The sequence below is a fragment of the Typopeltis vanoorti genome, chromosome 19, assembly GCF_054136105.1.
Source record: "Typopeltis vanoorti isolate ZY-2024b chromosome 19, IOZ_Tvanoo_1.0, whole genome shotgun sequence".
NCBI classification, from domain to species: domain Eukaryota; kingdom Metazoa; phylum Arthropoda; class Arachnida; order Uropygi; family Thelyphonidae; genus Typopeltis; species Typopeltis vanoorti.
Window position 1 is genome coordinate 90,459,572 of NC_143567.1, and position 17,732 is coordinate 90,477,303.

General features: G+C 37.1%; 1 protein-coding gene across 1 annotated transcript in view; it reads right to left on the minus strand.

Annotated features, from left to right (window-relative positions):
- LOC150096330 (netrin receptor UNC5C-like) overlaps positions 1-17,732 on the minus strand; it is a 164,343-nt gene that overhangs the window by 76,038 nt on the left and 70,573 nt on the right. Inside the window, exon 3 of the mRNA XM_090409032.1 lies at positions 14,571-14,720. Within this exon, the coding sequence (XP_090265158.1) occupies positions 14,571-14,720 (150 nt within the window). The remainder of the gene's footprint in view (positions 1-14,570; positions 14,721-17,732) is intronic.

The following is a 17,732-nucleotide window of genomic DNA, read 5'->3' on the forward strand; positions in this document are numbered from 1 at the left end:
GTTCAAGCACAATGATTTAAAAAATGGCTATTTGCAGTGGGAAAGGGGAGTCATACAACCATACGTGTTTTTGACGCATTCTCTGTCGTATGAAATAAATAATATTTGTTTTATATTTTCATCCATTTCGTCATTGTTTTCTTCCCATTTTTTATACTTCACCTTCTATTTTATACATTTCCCTAAATTAATCATCACAGAAAACAACGAATTCAAGTCAAAATGTGATATACAGTTGATCCTTGAACTGTGCAGATCCTTATACGCGGATTTTTTTCAATAAATAAAAGTTAGGTATGTCGTGAATGCATAAAATACTAGTCTATTTTATCATTTAATACCATAAAGTATACACAAATCCATTGGCGCACCCAGGGAGGGGGCCAAGGGGCCCTGGCTCCTCCCAAAAAGAAAAAGAAAAAAAAAAAAACTACACAATTTTCCAAAAATCTTTTCCTAATTAAATTTTTTTTTTTTTTATTTATGTTGTGTCTTCTATTTCTATACTATTTACGAATTAGCGGTCACATAAGGTGGGAATACCCTCTGGCTCCCGGAAAGCACAGCTGTTGTGAACGCAAGTCGAACGAAGTAGTGCTCGGGCGATACTATGTTCGCCCGAGCCAGGTCAGAGATCACAACAGATGCTCAATCATAGGTCGTATGCAATGCGTAGTGTGTATTCTCAAATCGTCTACCCAACTCGTCCCCCCCCAAGATTAAATCATGAGTGCTAGTCTCCCCCCCCCCCCTTAAGATTAAATCTTGAGTACTCGGCCCCCTCCAAGATCAAATCCTAAGTGCGCCACTGTGACAAATCTATTATAAAAAGTTAAGATTTATCAAAACTTACTCGCACAAACACTTACAGACCGTACATGGCGCCATTCTCAGAGAGAAATGTAAACAAACGTAAAGATGCAGTATTAAATAATCACTACATAAAATTAACCGTTATTAATAAATTAGTTAAATTTATCTAATAAATTAAAATAAAATAATTTTATAACGATTCATTTATTAATATAAAACAATCACATTGCTCCTTCTTTGTTATCAATGCATGAATCGTTATCCATCCATTCCATCCATTTTCAAGGCCCACCTTTCCTAATTGGGTTGTGGGGGCAGCAGCTGCAAGAGGGACTTCCAATGGTCACGATCCTCCGCCACCAAGCTCAGGTGTTCTGGTGGGACTCCCAGATATGTCCACCCAAGGTTTTGGATATAATATATCCAGCGAGTCCTTGGCCTTCTACATGGCCTCCTGCCCTTTGGCTTGGCAAAGAGGGCCTGCTTAGGGAGCCTCTCTTGTGGCATTCTGACCAGGTGCTCGTACCATCGTAACTGTGATCTCTCAACGCGGAGAAGCAGCAGTTGAGTATTGAGGGTTTCTCAAATTGCAGAATTCTGACTCTGTCAAGTCGTGTCAGCACCGCAACCCCCTCGAAGGAACCTCATTTCAGCCGCTTGGATTCGTGTGCGCATTCTTTCAGTCATTACCCAACTCTCATGACCATAGGTGAAGATGGGGACATAGACTGTATTGAAGACAGCCAGCTTTGTCTTCTGGCTTAACTCCAACTTCAATACTACCGAACAGCCAAGCTCAAGCAATATTGCGCTTGCTGAGCCGATTCGAGTATCAAGCTCTATGTCCCACTTTCCATCACTCGTGAATATGGCCCCAGGGTATTAAACTTCTCCACCTGCCTCAGTGGGACTTCACTCACATATAAAGTGCACTGGGATGGTTGTCTTGAGACCACAAATGTTTTCGTTTTGGCCACACTGATCTTCATCCCTGCTTCTGCACAAACAGCTACAAACCTATCCAGGGTCCAGTGGAGGTCATCTGTGGAAGAGCTAAGTAAAACTAGGTCATCTGCAAAAAGCAGACGTCCAATGCTACATCTTCTCACTGTTTCGGCTGTGTCTATCAATCCAGTCCATAAATATTATGAAAAGGAGGGGTGACAGAACACACCCTTTGCAGAGACCAACAAAGAGTGTGAAAGGTTCAGACTTTGTGCTGTTTACCTTGACACAAAACTCCGGGGATTCATACAGGGACTTCATGGCAGCTAATAGTTAGCCATCCACTCCATACTCCTGTACTACTTGCCAAAGCTTATCCCAATGAACCCGGTCATATGCCTTTTCCAAGTCCACAAAACATGTGTAGACATTCTTGGCATATTCCCAAGATTTCTCAAAGACTTGCCTTAAAGTGAAGATTTGGTCAGTTGTGCTTTAACCAGGACGAAAGCCTCATTGTTCTTCTTGGAACTTTGATTCAACTATGCTCTTGCACCTTCTTTCCAAGCACCTAGCATATATTTTCCCCAGCAGGCTGAGCAGAGAGATGCCACAATAGTTGCTGCAATCTCTCTGGTCTCCCTTCTTGAAGACTGGCATTATTATGCCTGTCTGCCACTGTTTTGGTGCTGGCTCAGATATCGAAGCAGCTTGACGCACATGAGTCAGCCAGAGAGCACCATCTCAATTTTGGCTTTTAGCATTTCTGGCCGAATTTCATCATCACCAGCAGTCCTGCTCGATTTTAGCGATTTTATTGCTAAATGGACCTCTTCTGCTATGAGACTAGTCATCGCCCTGATCTGCACCACTTGAATGTCTTGAACTGCCAGGCCATCCGGGTTAAGAAGGCTTTCCAAGTATTCCCTCCATCTGTGGAGGATATCCCTCTCGGTTGTTAAAAGTGCACCATCAGCGGCCTTAATTGCCCTTGCTGTGCACAATTTCCTCCCTTGAAGGTGGTAGATAGTCTGTCAGAATACCTTGTTTGCATTTGCATCGGATGAGTTTAATCTTTCTCCTAAGGATTCCCAAGCCTTTTGCTTTGCTGTCTTTACTGCCTCAGCAGTAGCTTTTCGCGCCTCAGTGTACCGGAAACGCATCTCAGGTGACCTGACCCTAAGCCATGTTAGGCAGGCCTCCTTTTTTGCCAGGAAAAAAGGAGGCCTGCCTAACCTTTTTGGACCTCTTAGTTCCAAAAAGGTGTCCTTTGCTCACTGGCCATCGCCACACCGAGCCGCTTTCTGCCACAGCATGAGCGTGCAGAGGCAGTGACAGCTATTCCGAACAGCTTCCACTCCTCTTCATTTGCAGTATGTCTGAGAATCTCTTTGAACCTGGAGGTGATGTTATCTGTAAATTTCTTCCTTACAGCCTCATTTTCCAATGCCTCCCATTTCACGCGGTATAGCTGCTTAGGTCTACCAGCGTTGATGGTAGCATTTAGTTTTTGTAGCCGTAGAGTGCAGACAACAAGGTGGTGGTCAATTGACAGTTCTGCCCCTCTCCTCACACGAACGTCCAGCATTGAAATGAAATGAAGCGCAAAGAAATAGTTCTGAAAAAGAACGAAAAATGAATCGTTCTACCTGTAAATAAATATGAATAATTTCTTTTTCACATTATCATTTCATTTTTGATGTCTAGTATTAGTAATACGTATAACATGTACAGCGTTTTGTATCATATAAGACAATATTAATATGGGTACTAACAGACATTCGATTTATATTGTAAACAGACGACGTAAACTTACGGTATCGATAAATACAGTACTATATTTATATCAGTGGCGAATTCTCCACGCTTGCTATGCTTACTGCACAAGCCCATTAATTGAGAAAGAAGTAATATTTATTTGTTAATAAATGCATGCATTTATAAGCACATCATTTAGGCTTTTATTTATGTAGACAGAAGACGTTTTAAGCTTGCGCGACAATAATTGAGCTTTGCGTTGTGTATCGAAGGCCGACGCTAGTCAAGCTACCTTGGCTTGCTCGGTTGTGGGAGCATCCAGGTCCTCGCTTCAGCACTGTGATTTCATGTGCGCGCATAGCCATTTCCGCTCCCTCCACGTCATCTCACCCTGTTGCTTAAACACGGGCCATACGCAGTCAAAATAGCTCTAGCCAGTGAGCTTCAGCCAGCCTTTACAAGTGTGCGTGTTGCTTGGGAAAATTAAATTACAACCAACTTTTTATGACGATGTTATTGACTAGTTCATAAAGAAGAACTGTAGGGTAGAATTTGTATTCAAATAGCTAAATTGAAAAAGATAGAATATCATTTGTAAAATAAATGTTGTATTTGTATGATTAACTGTGCATAAATTTCTAAACACAGTACATAGTTTTAAACAGTCAGTAATTCATTATTCCGCTAACCATACTTCAATCACACCTCTCATTCCCTGAATCATAACAAGAGCAAGATTGAATTTCAAGACCAGCATTCGCCCCTGGTGTTAATCGGGCTTCCGGTCAACAGTAGGCTATTAGTAGTTAAGTTTTTGGGGAGGCAAAAGTTATACACAGATTGTCGAACAACGCGTGGGGTCGGCGTGCCTAATCCCCGCGTTGTTCAAGGGTTAACTGTATATTGATTGAAGCTTTGAATTATATGTAACAGCTACTTTAAGATTCTTATTTTTAATGCGAATAGTCGAGAACTCATAGGAATAAAACAGGATTCTGTATATTTAGGTTTTGTAGATCAGAAAAAGGCATATGAGAAGGTACCGGAGACAAATTCTTCCAACTTCTACAATTATATGTTGTAAATGGGACATTAATGCAGTGCAATACATCATTTAGAAATTTAAAAGCGACTAATGTATAGGATGGTTTGTTGTGAAATTAGGTATACATCAGGAATGACCATTAAAAGTTATCTCCTCTAGTGTATATGCTAAATGCTTACATAATAGAAAACAGAAATAACATAACATTCATAATCAAGTAGGATTTTTATTATGCTCCGAATAAATAAGAATATATGTATGTGATTGCAAAAAATAGTTGTCATTTTAGGAGATGAATTAATAAATTTACAGACTTAAAATACTATGGGGTACAGTTGTATGCAGATGGAGACAGTGGTTTATGTGGCGAGTGCCCTCTCACAATAATACTAAATAATATCCTTAAAAATTAAAAAAAAAAAAATCCTGAATTACCGTACACCGTAAAATATTATTTTTATTTGTCATCTAATTCAGCCATAGCCGGTCCCCAAGCCCGGTTGAAAAAGGAGGAGGGTAGTGGGAGAAACCTGAGTGGGGGAAAAATACATTGTTCCCGTCTCAGAAAGTAGGGTAACCAAAATATTAAGTAGCCTGATCTTCTTCCACAACAGCGAGTATCGCTGTTGTGGAAGAAGTTCAATGGTAGACGCTGCAAAGACGGGCACCTCTGCTATGCTAGAACTCTTTATGCCATTCACCTGTGAGATCGAATTGAAAATGATTAAAAGACTTCAAAGCAGACACCAAACCGAACGGAACTATAGGATGACGACCTGGCGAGGTTTACGGACGGAACGTGGAATGTTCGAATGAGAAGATGAAGTTAAAAAGGCTTTGAGAAAGAGAGAGAAGTAAAATGGAACAAACCAAAAAACTCACACAAAATAGGAAAGAATGGAGGGCGGTCTACAAAACCTCGACAGTGTAAAGGTAGAAGAGAGAGGAAGATTAAGTAAGTAAAAATTTGTCACCTAGATGTGTGTGTGTATGAGGCGAATGCCATGTGAAATACAAAAGTAGTATGGAAACAAAATTATTATTATACAACACCTGCTGGAGTCAAGACTCCCCAAGGGAGGCAATAGCAAGATGCATTCTAACAGAGATAATGCTTATCATACCTCATTTTAAATTGGTTCAATGCTTGTGCACTCACCATCTCATTCGGCAAAACATTCCACTCACCAACCACTTTCATACAAAAAAAAGTCTTACCGCACTCTGATGCACTACACCTTTATGCAACTCCCAAGAATGACCGCTTGTCTCTATCCCCTTCCCTCCTTCAACCCTCTGAAAAATATCCTAGTTATCTATTTGATAAGTATCCGTTAACAATGTATACGTTTCAATCATATCGCCCTCCTAATCCCTCTTCCCAATTTAGCGTCATCTGCAAACAGCTGAATATCCGCTTGCAAACCACTCGCAATATCATTAATAAACAAATTTATCAGCAATGGTCTTAGAACGGAAATCTGCAGGAGCCTTCCACTGGTAGCCCTCTTCCTCAGAGACATGGCACCTACACCACAGTTTGATATCGATTAGAAAGCCAGTTCTTATCCAATCAACCAAATGATTATCTAATCCCATTTCCCATAATTTACACACCAATTTATCATGTGGTAACATGTCAAATGCCTATGCAAGATCCAGAAGTATCACCGTATATGAATCGCCTATATCCAGAATTGTAGTCATCGTATTATAAAATGTAAGCAAATTAGTAAAGCAAGACCTCCCTTTAACAAACCATCTTGGCCTCTATACATAATCATTTCCTTATCCAAGCAATCCTGTATTATATTCCTAACCACTCTCTCTCCAAGACTTTTATGAAGAAATGCAAATTGGCAAATTCATCTAGTCCAATTCACATCAAAATGACTTAAACAATTATAGACTTCTACTTCATTCACCTTCAAGGAACTGACTTGAAGTACTGATTCCTCAACTCCTGCTTCCTTAGAAGAGTATCATTGCCATATGAACCACCTTAGCAAAATGATCACCGAACCACTCCACAATAACTTCTTTGGTCACTCTTGCATCATCTCGATTCAGCAGAGTTATCCTCCCGTAATCATTCGTTCTTTTGCTAGTTGCGTAGAAAAACTCCCTTAGAATTTTTTGCTAGCCACGTTACCGGTCATTATGGATCAAATACGCATCCTCATAAGTTTCGTATCCATCATATATTTCAATGTAATATCAACGATATTACAATCTTAATATGCATCGCATCCATGATAACCTTGACGTTTCTAGACGTCTTGACCGGTAGTCTCCTCTCATAATCTAATTTTCTTGTTATACTAGTTAGGCTTTGAACTTGGGAAAATGATTATAAACGAACGTCGAATTTATTTTTTACTTCAAAATAAACTAAAATACCAAACTGTAACTTAAAATACAGCAATTTAGGGGGAAAATGATGATTTATCAGTTATTGATGCGAATCTTTAAGCTTTGTGATAGAAATGAGAAGGAGGAAGATGCATATATTCAAATATACAGAAAGCAATGAATCATATCAAATATGTATTTCTAGAGATTTGTAGAATTGATTTCATTATAGTAGTGTTTTGTAAATAATCAGGTAATGTTTGAAGGTTCTTCACAAATGGATGACTACAGACAAATCTTCGAAACAGTAAGTGGGTTTATCTCTAGTCCATCAGCTGGTCACAGTTTCCTATTAAAAGATCAAGGTGTTAATCTTATTTTCTACGATTAGTAGGACCTGTTCGACCTCCAAAAATAGCGAAGAAATGATGATCATCTTGAATAATTTTTGAATATGATTCTCAAATATCGGATGGCTATTTCTGGCATTTGTTTTTCACTGAATCTATTATATGATATTTTTGATTAATTAATTATGTCGAGGATGGAAAAAAAATGATTTCCTTAAATAATTGATGATCTTTGTTGCAATCTTCTTAATACACTTCACATATATAAGGAGTCAGCAATATCATCTTCAATTGACAACGACAAGTGTGGTTTCACGTATCTTGAGGATGACACAATGACAAATCTGTAACAGAAACTAATGATAATGTACTTGTTGAAGCTTTTGAAAAATTGGACTTACAACAAAGGATGGTCACTGATACGATTAGCAAAGTTCTCAAATACGGAACGCTGATCTACAGATCAAACAGTGTATACTTTTAAAATATACTTCCGACCTTAAATAGGATGATGGTCTCACACCGGATGACGAAAATCATTTTCCAACTGATGACTTTCGCAAACATCCATGCCACCGTCTGATTCAAAATCAACTGTTCTCGCAAAATTGAGACTATCTACTCGGTCACTCGAGCAGGCCATTTTGAATGCATGCATGTACACTTAGCATTTCCATTTCCCCGACTTGACGCCACAGAACGATTTTGATATTCTGTCCATCTCAAATAAAAAGATTAATAGCTTGTAAAATTATCTTGCCACTTATGAAAGGTCATTGAGAATTGCTTTTAAGTTAATTCAATCCATCTCTTTCTATCTCTTTTCACAGAATTTACAACAGATTTCATTCGAACAAGAGAAATAAACTATATCTTGTGCATATTTATTATTATCTCTTGTCTGAATAAGGAAACGACTGACAAATAAAGCCAATACGCATATTTTTATCTCAATAATAAATGTACTACAGTTCGTCTCTGAAACCTTCCATTCAAGTAATATTAATTCCACTTTACAGTCCCTGCTCTGTGACGTAGTTGTGTATTTACGAGAACCCATGAAATTTTATTAGCTGCATTTTAAGTAGACAGGGTTCCTTCCTTATTTAATCTATGTGAGAAGGCAGAATAACCACCAAAACCTTGCATCCCTATTCCTTGTTATTCGTGTTGCCCCTTTATGTGCGATTACTATCTGGAAACTTAATGGGCACAGTTGGATACATCAAGTCCGAGTAAAGTCAGTCAGCCTGATAGTCCGGAAAGTGCTGTCTCTCGCGCGCTCTCATAACACTTTTCGTAGGACTAGCTAGCCATAAGGGAAATGACGTGTCAGCCATACAAAGTCTGCTTTTCATGAGTTCTTATTCGATGACATCCACCACTTTAGTGGGTACTTGCTTATGCTATATGGAGCTTCAAAGGAAACATGGTAACGTTCAATAGTTTGGGGGAAGGCGCACTCCATTATCATTGTAGACATTCACAATACAATTGGGCAAGAATACCAAGACCTTGGTTCTTTGTTTCAGAGGTTCGCTTCTCATTAATGCGAATTTGCAAAGAGCAGCTATTAATAGGGTTTATATAATTCAAGATAAATGTCGCATAATATGCTAAACATATTTTAACCTAATATATATTTTAATTATACGTTTTAATCAGGGGAGGCTCGTGCATAGGAACTGCGGAACTGCAGTACCCCCAATTTTTCTCAATATATAAATATATTTATTAATTTATTTATATTTGCTTGTAATAATACTTAATTTTATCATCAACAATCCCATACAATTCTCTTATTTTGTATAAAAAATAATTAAAATTCATCTCGTAGCATTGTGTTTACCAGAGTGTCATATTGCTACGCGCGCAAGCATATGCACGTCATAGTGAGATGCGAGCTATTAGCGTAATGCGGCACTGTCCGTCACGCTGTTCCACTGTTGTTTATATGCAGTTTGCGCCAGTAGTAGAGTGTTCGTAGTGCTTATTGTGTTTACTCTGTCTCTTTAAATATTTGAACATTACAATTAAAGGATTTATTCTAATGTCCAAAAATTGAAATCCATTCCTTTAATTACAATTAAAGGAATGGATTTTATTTTTAAGTAATTTTGAATTATACTAAACTGTATAATTTCATTCGATAATAAACAATATTTTTTCATGTTTAATTTTTTTTTTTTTAATTTTTACCATAATTTTGATATTTTATCCAAACACGTATACACTGTACTTACAGTGTGTATGTATATTTTGCAGCACCCCACGATTTCAAGACACGAGCCGCCACTGGTTTTATCATCATTAACATAGGTACAATTAGAAGTGACTGATGAGCTTGCTTTTACAGATACGGCATAAATAAACCATGACTTACAACCCACGATGAGAACTAAAGAGGATCCAACGTAAATGGTGTTGTACCATAGGTGAGAAAGAGTATAAAAAACAGGACCTATTTTTGAGGTTGGATTCGATTCGAAGAGGATGTAAACCTCTACCCCATTCATGTGAGACCAGCTAACTCACGTTTGGTTGAAAAGCCCTTTTAAGTCTTATTTCTCAACTGCTAGGCGGGAATTTAACTCTGGTCTTTCCAACCCAAGGGTATCACCAATTCCGACAGAGCTCGCAGGTGTTTTATGATAATAAAACTGTGTCACCCGCAAAATTTTCTAAGAAACTACGTTTTAACATACTTAAAAAGATTGCTGAATACAAACAATCATTTTAGCAATCCCACCCACGAAAAATTTGAAACGATAGGACACATTAGTACTACTAGTAATCCGATTCTTTCACTAAAGACTATACCACTTTAGATTTCCAGTAAGCAGGACAAGAATCACCATCCTGCTTATTGGAACATCACTGACTCTTGTTTGTTTCAACTGGTACCAGATTCGACCTTTAGGCAGAAAGACGAACTTTTCAATCTGACTCTTCTTGAAGAATCAATCCTTCAAGAACTCGATATTCGCCATCGACTAAAAGGAATTAACAAAGAAAGAAAATAGCCTTTCACTTTGCCAAAAAAAAAAAAAAAAAAATTAAACGGAACAGTTCTTATCAAGTAAACTATCTACCTAAAGAAGTCAAAATGTTGGGCCACATACGGGTTCCAGTAGTAAAATGGAAAGACGTACAATTTATGATAGGGTATTGTAGGTTCAGTTCTCATCATGTAAACTACACGAAATGATGGATAACAGCCCCAAGAAGAAAAAAATGAGTTTAAATAATTTATGTTTTTTCTCTGGTCAATTACGATGGTTACGCAAAATTTAATGGTGATATATGCAATGCATCTTAGGATATATGGTGATAACTACATAAATCAGAGCAAGAGATACTACGATGGCCCGTAATCTTCGGGTAATGAAATGTGGATGCCACACAGCGTTTAGTAGAGGCAAGTGCAGGAGGTCCAGAGAAGAAGAAACTTCTATAATTCAAGAGTTATCCTCCAAACAGGAGGGAGGAAGGGTTAACGTTTGGATTCCGGATAAGCTACAGTGTCCCTACTCAAAACGGAGCTGTATTAAATTGTCGTAGGCCCAGCGTTGTAAATTTGTAAGAACATTTTCAAACATTTATGAAATTAGGACGAAAAGCTTATTATTAAATGATGTGTCAAAAATGTTTGTAGGGAGAAAATTTAGATACAACTGACAGGGAAATTTACTACAATTGATTTAGTCATTTTTGAATATATTTATATCAAATATCCAAGTTTCATTTCAAAATATGTGGATTTGTTGTCTATACCATTGGAAGTTGCACAAATAGAAAGAAACAATGTCATAAAATGTTCATTTCTTCTTAAGAAAAAAAAAATCATTTTATAGCACGTGCAGCCTGAAGCGCTACCTACTGTAATAGATTTTCTGACGTCAAAAACCTACTAAAAAAAAAGGAGACATCCTCAAGATTCATTGCAGTTAAAATGAAATGGATATTTTTTTTGCATCCTAATTCTCGAAATTACAAAGCTTTTAAGGGGCCCAATAAGAATTATAAAGTACTTTACTTTTTATTCGTTCAGTAATAACCATTTAAAAATAGGCTCATCTATATAAGAATTCATTTCTATGAAAAATCAAATATTTCGAATGTGAACAAAAATTCATTTATGAATTAATTTTGTGAAGACTTTCCAACATCAAATTTCGTCGCCATCGATTCAATTCAGCAAATGTTGAGGATGATAAACTTTGCATTTGTAATAAGATGCTGCACGTTGTTGCAAAACGTACCAAGAAAGAAAGTAAAAATAGAAATGGGTTCTCTTTAATACAGGGTGTTTCAAAAAGAATGTCCCGATTTGAAAATTGCATATCTCTGCAACCACGAACCACAAATGAATGCGACTTGTACTATGTGAACGGCCTTAGCCCAGAGTTTGATATGACGACCGCTAGATGCCACTACCAGCGCCCAAATAGTCGCTACGCTTAGTTAATGAGAAGATGGTGTTTTGCAACTGTACCACATTTTCATTATTAAATATAATTATTTGAAATGGAGTCATTATTTTTGAAACACCCTCTATTTCGCTAATTTTGTAATATGCTTTGTTTATTTTTACACTCTACATTATTTGAACGTAGACTCATAGTTAATCACTAAAAGGGACATATGGATGAAACATATCAAATAACTTAGGCTTCATATCCAGGTTATTCAGAATTCAACTGTTATTTCAGTTGCTATGGAAACACGACAATAAATCCAGGCATTTATTCATATGTAAACTTTTCAAAGCCAGTGGGATGTTTGATCTATTATTGATTGAAAAGACTCATAGGGGACAAAAAATGAAATAAAGACATCTTTCTCTGCATTAAACTTGACAGAGAAACAAAACTGTCATTTATGGAACGGAGGAAATGTTCTCTAGAAATCCGAAGGGAAAAAAAAAAAAAAAATCGGCTTTACTTCAAGATTGTCTATATTTGCAACAAAATCGCAAATTGAAAGGAATATTTTTGAAAATATTCCTTTCTAAATGTTGTTTTGAGATAATTAATAGGTAGAATTAATACTAAACATATTTTAAAAGTATAAAAAAAACAAACGAAAAAAAAACTATTCCAATGATTGAGATTGAGTCGCAACCTTGAAGATGACGAAAGAAAATTTATTTGAGTAGAAAAATTTTTTTATTCTCGGCCTCATCAGCACGAAAATGGAAACTGATCTTCGTGCGTCATTTGCAAATGGAAAAATCTTTTTTTTTTTTTTTTTGTTGCTAAGGTTTCTTCTTTGGTTGAAGGCCGTGGCTCTTTTGACAGAAACCGTGACCTTTTTAACATGCCGAACATGTTTATTATTTATGTGTGCCTCTTCCCTCCCCTCTCACTTGTCATCAGCTAGCGCAAGTCTTATTTCTAAAGTATGGTAGAAGAAACGGTTTGACGGTTCAGCCATTCCCTCTCCGACAATCCTTCACGGTTCCGGATAGCAGTGGAAGTCAGCATTTCTTCTCAGCAAATAAATGACGGAGCCATCAGTCCAACAACATACAGCAGTAGCGTCATTATCCCTGCGAACGCTTCTCTCATCGTTCTTTCTTACCCGCTCATACTCTCTCTTTCATCCCTCACTCTCTTTCTACTGTCTCGATTCCGTCGCTCCGACAATAGTGATGCGGAGGACAGATCCCGCCCGCATCACTCAGCATCCCACACCATCGGCTTTTCCTTCCTTCCGGAGCAAGGGTCAGTAGCGTCAATAGACTCTCGCATCCGAGGCACTTCTTAGCGGCTCTGTCCTATGCTTACAGTTGATGAGCCCAAACAGGAAATTACGGGGGCAGCGAAAGGCTCGTGCCAGCTCTTGCAGCTACACCATAAATTTGTGATCTACAAATGGGTCTCGTGGAATGAGCCATGAAATTTGAATTTCAGATGGCCAAGCTCAGCCGATGGTGGCGTCGCTAGATTCGCCTAAGTCGAGTAACGTAAGAGGTGCAGAGTAAATGAGCTAAGTAGAAAGAAAGAACGAACGAAAGAAAGAAAGAAAGGTGCATCAGAACAGAAGCAATAGAAAAAGCATTGGAAACTGGGAAATACTTTTAACCGTTGGTCATTATTCCAGCGCCCTTGGAAAAGAATAAAAAAACAGCATTGCAATACTTGCTCACTCGCAATACGAATAATACAATACACTGGGTTTTGTTAAAAGTTAAACAATGGAATTTATACGTTAATTAGAAACGCGAACTTGAAATAAATATTTTTGCCTTCAAGATCCTTACTTGCATTAGAAAAATGGAATCGTTTTTGAATAAATGTTCATAAAATAAATTAAGAATCGAAAGATGCTTCTGGTTTGATAGTTATATCCGAATTTTATCCTCATATTTCCTTATCCCCTGACTTTTGTGTTTTGTTTTGATTTCTATCTACTAAGCGGTCCATTTTTTAAGATCTTACAGTGGTTTTCAACATGTCTAGAAAGTATATAGAAATTACATAAAAGGTCTCTGATAGATACAGAGAAATCAGCACAATATATTTGTTGGTATTTGGTTTAACAGTGGCTCGAAGAATCAACTCCATTTCACTTGCCTGGTAACTTAGGGTAGTTTGCCTCTGTCTGAAAGTGAATAACTATAGACGTCATGTAAAGACATGTAAAAACATTTCATTCTGCCTGGAAACATGTGCAGTTGTACTATTTGGTATGAAACAACGTTCCAAAGATTTTAAGACTTCTTCAAGCGGCCTTAAAATATAATGATTCATTGAAATGATTTTGGAACAGAAAAATTAGATTAGAATTTCAAACTTCCATCGGTTTCAAATGATACTAGATTATTCCAAAAGGATTAAAAAAAAAACGAAACTTCCATTTTCTGTCCTCATGATAAGATGAATCACTCTAAAATCATCAACAGGTGTGTGTTAATGTTTATGTTAAATCAATGGTAAGGGGAGGAAGTATGCTTACTTCTTAAAAGTACTCGTATTTTTGAGAAGGGATCCAGCTAGAAAATATATTTTTTTAACTTGATAGTGACCTGCGATGTGGCTACGTTTCCAAGTTGTTAGAATGTTGATCTGTAATTGTGGTACACAGAGCTAAGCAGACTGATAATGGATGATAAGCATACAAAGAAGCCATGGTTGTCTAGCTCCTCTTAACGGAGGGACTAAACACAATCGCGAATAATCAATGAATTAAGAAAATGCCATTTTCTTAATTCATTGATTATTCAATGAATTAAGAAAATGAACAGTGAAGGTTGTCATGTGATGCAATATTCTTAGTATGCAAGTTTTAAGATTTTCGCTTACCTGCAATTGTTCCACTGTACATGCAGGGGTCCCGTCCTTTCATACGACGAACAACCATCACCATAGCAACAACCACCACCAAAAATACAGCTACAGCCACGAATAATCCCACATAAAGTGCAATATCGGCATCAGCTTCTGCAGGTGTTGCTAAAAGAGGTAAAGAAACAGGGGGAAGATATGTAATTGTGGATTACAGATGCAATAATACATGCACAGGACAAAATTTTGTATAAAATAATTAAAAGAACTATTGCATGAAATGCTTCTTCAACTATTCATTGTCCTTTTAAAAATCTATATCTGGAAAAGCGAAACATTTTTTCTTATCTAGAAAAATTTTATAGGCGTCTTTGCACTGCATGACAGCCTTTCTGCAGTTTCCATTACATGCGAGTCTTTCTCTGCAGAACGAGAAGGGTTTAGGATCCATCTTAATGTCAGGAATTGAAGAGGGTTCTTTGTTGAAAATTAATCACCACCAAGCACTTCGCGACCACTAAATAAGTATTGACTATTGGTTAGTCAATGCTCATTTAGTGCTGCAACGTAAACGACAATATTATGCTAATGGTATTGCAGAGCAGACAAGAGAAGAGGCACATTCTGAATATACTACGCTAATTAATACTTCGTAGATCAATAATGAAACAGAAATGTTGTTGAAATCCGACAAGACAGAGCTACAATATTAAACAGAACGTGATATCACAAATCCAAGTATTTCTGTATGACAATGTACAATATAAAGAAATATAAACTATCTTAATGATGTATCTTTTTAGCTATGCCAGACAGCCGAAAAAGATAAAAGCTTAGAGATCTAGCGATTTTCTTTCTTTTCTTTAATCCTCCGGATCCCACTAAGCATACATTAAAATACTTTCTTGGAGGTTATCGATAGTTGTTAAGTCAGAGAGAACTCCGAACATTATTTGTTAACAAAGAATAGAAAGATGAGAATCAGTCTTTCCTTGGATTTAATGGTTCATGATGATAGTTGACGAAGTTGAGATACTGGAAAGCATCGTAGGATTTATGTTAATTTCAATACAGGAGTATTGGATGGGGTTGGTTGGAATTAAGTCAGTATATGAATATCATCGCCCGGTGTGAGACCATTACCTTGCCTATTAAAGGCCTGAAGTTGTTTGAGAAAAGCCTCGTGTTTGGTCTCTAGAGTAGATTTCCGAAGTCTCTATCCTTCACACACCACCATATATCCTTTACACACCACTGTTGTACTAAAATATACTATAGGTGTCTAACCTTAAGTGGTTAGACATAAAAGGTTAGACATAACCTTAAGTGGGATTGACATAAAAGCAAAATGACGGCTGAACCAGTTAAGGCTATGAAGCCAGTGCATTTCTCTTGTAATTGCTTCTGTTTTGCGGGATAGAAAAGCTCACCATTATTAACAGTATAAAATCGGTTATCCGTCCACTGTACTTGAAAAGCTTTTGTAAAGTTTCCTTACATCCTAGGCGGAATTCCAATCCAGGTCTTTCCAATCCAAAGGGAAATGCCGCGACGTCCTTGAAGACTTTGCCAAGAAATCAGGAACGGAGTAAAATGATATTGAAAAGGATGGTGAAAACAATGTAACGTAAGAAATAGATTGACTTTTGAGTATAGTTTTCCGGCCATCTCTTTAGAAAGGTTTTAAATTAATATCTGATTTCGCGTTCATCATAAGGATCGGTTGTGTATTTGTAAGCATTGAGAAACTGACTGCGTATAACTGCTATTTTATACAAAGTAGGTGCTAAGAATTGTAGTTCCCAATTGATAATTCTGGACGTGCAGAAGTTTCGTTGGTTTTATGGCAATGTTGGTGAAGTTATCTGAGGTTTAAGTGTCAAATAAGAATTTTCTGTGCGTAATTGGTTTTATTTGGTGAAGAGGCAGTGTGTTGAGGAAAGGTGTGCGAGAAAAGGGTCCACCAGTGGTCTTAAAGTTCTTCCTTCGCAAATAGGACAAACCTGTCTGTAAATTTGGTTATTGAAAAGAAAGTAGTTAACTGAAACGACTGTTCCATGCAGCTGAAAAGCATCATCACTTGAATGCAACTTGTTGCGGTGTATTAAGTTCTTATTTTTCAGGGAGGGGGGATGTATGATGTTAAGAGCAACCCTGATGTAGAAAGAGTATTAAATTCGGAATGTGGTTGATTTATTTGTTGGGCTTTATTTATTATTTTATTTATTTATTGCGTTATCACGGGATGGCGATTTTTATTATAGAATTTGAAATGACAGACAGTAGAAGCTGAGTTATATCCTAGAAAGAAATCTGGATAAGAAGAAGATGGATAGAAGTTTCCTTTATTTTTTCTTTCAACCAATCACTTTCTTTCCCTTCCAGTATCAAGTCACATGGAAGTGATTCCCTTCTTCCATTTATCTTCAGATCTGAAAACGCTACATAGAGAAAATTTCCCTCCTTACCTCTTCCTTTTCTAAACTAATGTCTTGCCATAATCCTTCCTTTCTCTTTCACTTAACCATCTTTCCCTCTATTCATTCTTACCCGCTTTCCAATTTTCTTTACAGAATTCTATTTCAGATTAATATACGTCCCATCATGTTTCCCATTCTCCCTGTTTTGTATATGAGCGACATGGATCCTCTAATCCAAGGTAAGATACTTTATCTTTCCACATTCTTTTAATAAACGATTTAATATAAAGCTAGGGAATTTCACTGTAGGGTGAACCTTCAAATATTGCGTTCGGAGGATATGACTTAAGTGTCTTCTACTCACCATAGTATTATGTACTGTGTATGTATACTATGCACGTGAATGTTTAGAAATTTCTTTCTTTGTATAATAAAACAATAACAAAAAAAGATAAGGGTGAAGGTTAAGCTTTCACGCGTGCTAGTTAATATTGATAGCATTTTTTTTTTTTTTTTTTTTTTGCTTGTTGCTTTAGGCTTCACAACAAGCAAAAAAAATGTTGCACTAGCTAGCGAAAATTGCATCACGTTTTTCGGCAACAAACTTTTCAAAAGCGGATGAATAGCCTTTCAAATGCAGTGGTAGATCACTTCGTGTTGTTCTGTTAATGAAGCAATAGAGTATATTCACTCTGCATATTATTCTGGTTATCCATTCACAAAGATCCAATAATATTACGACTAATAAACCTGTATGATA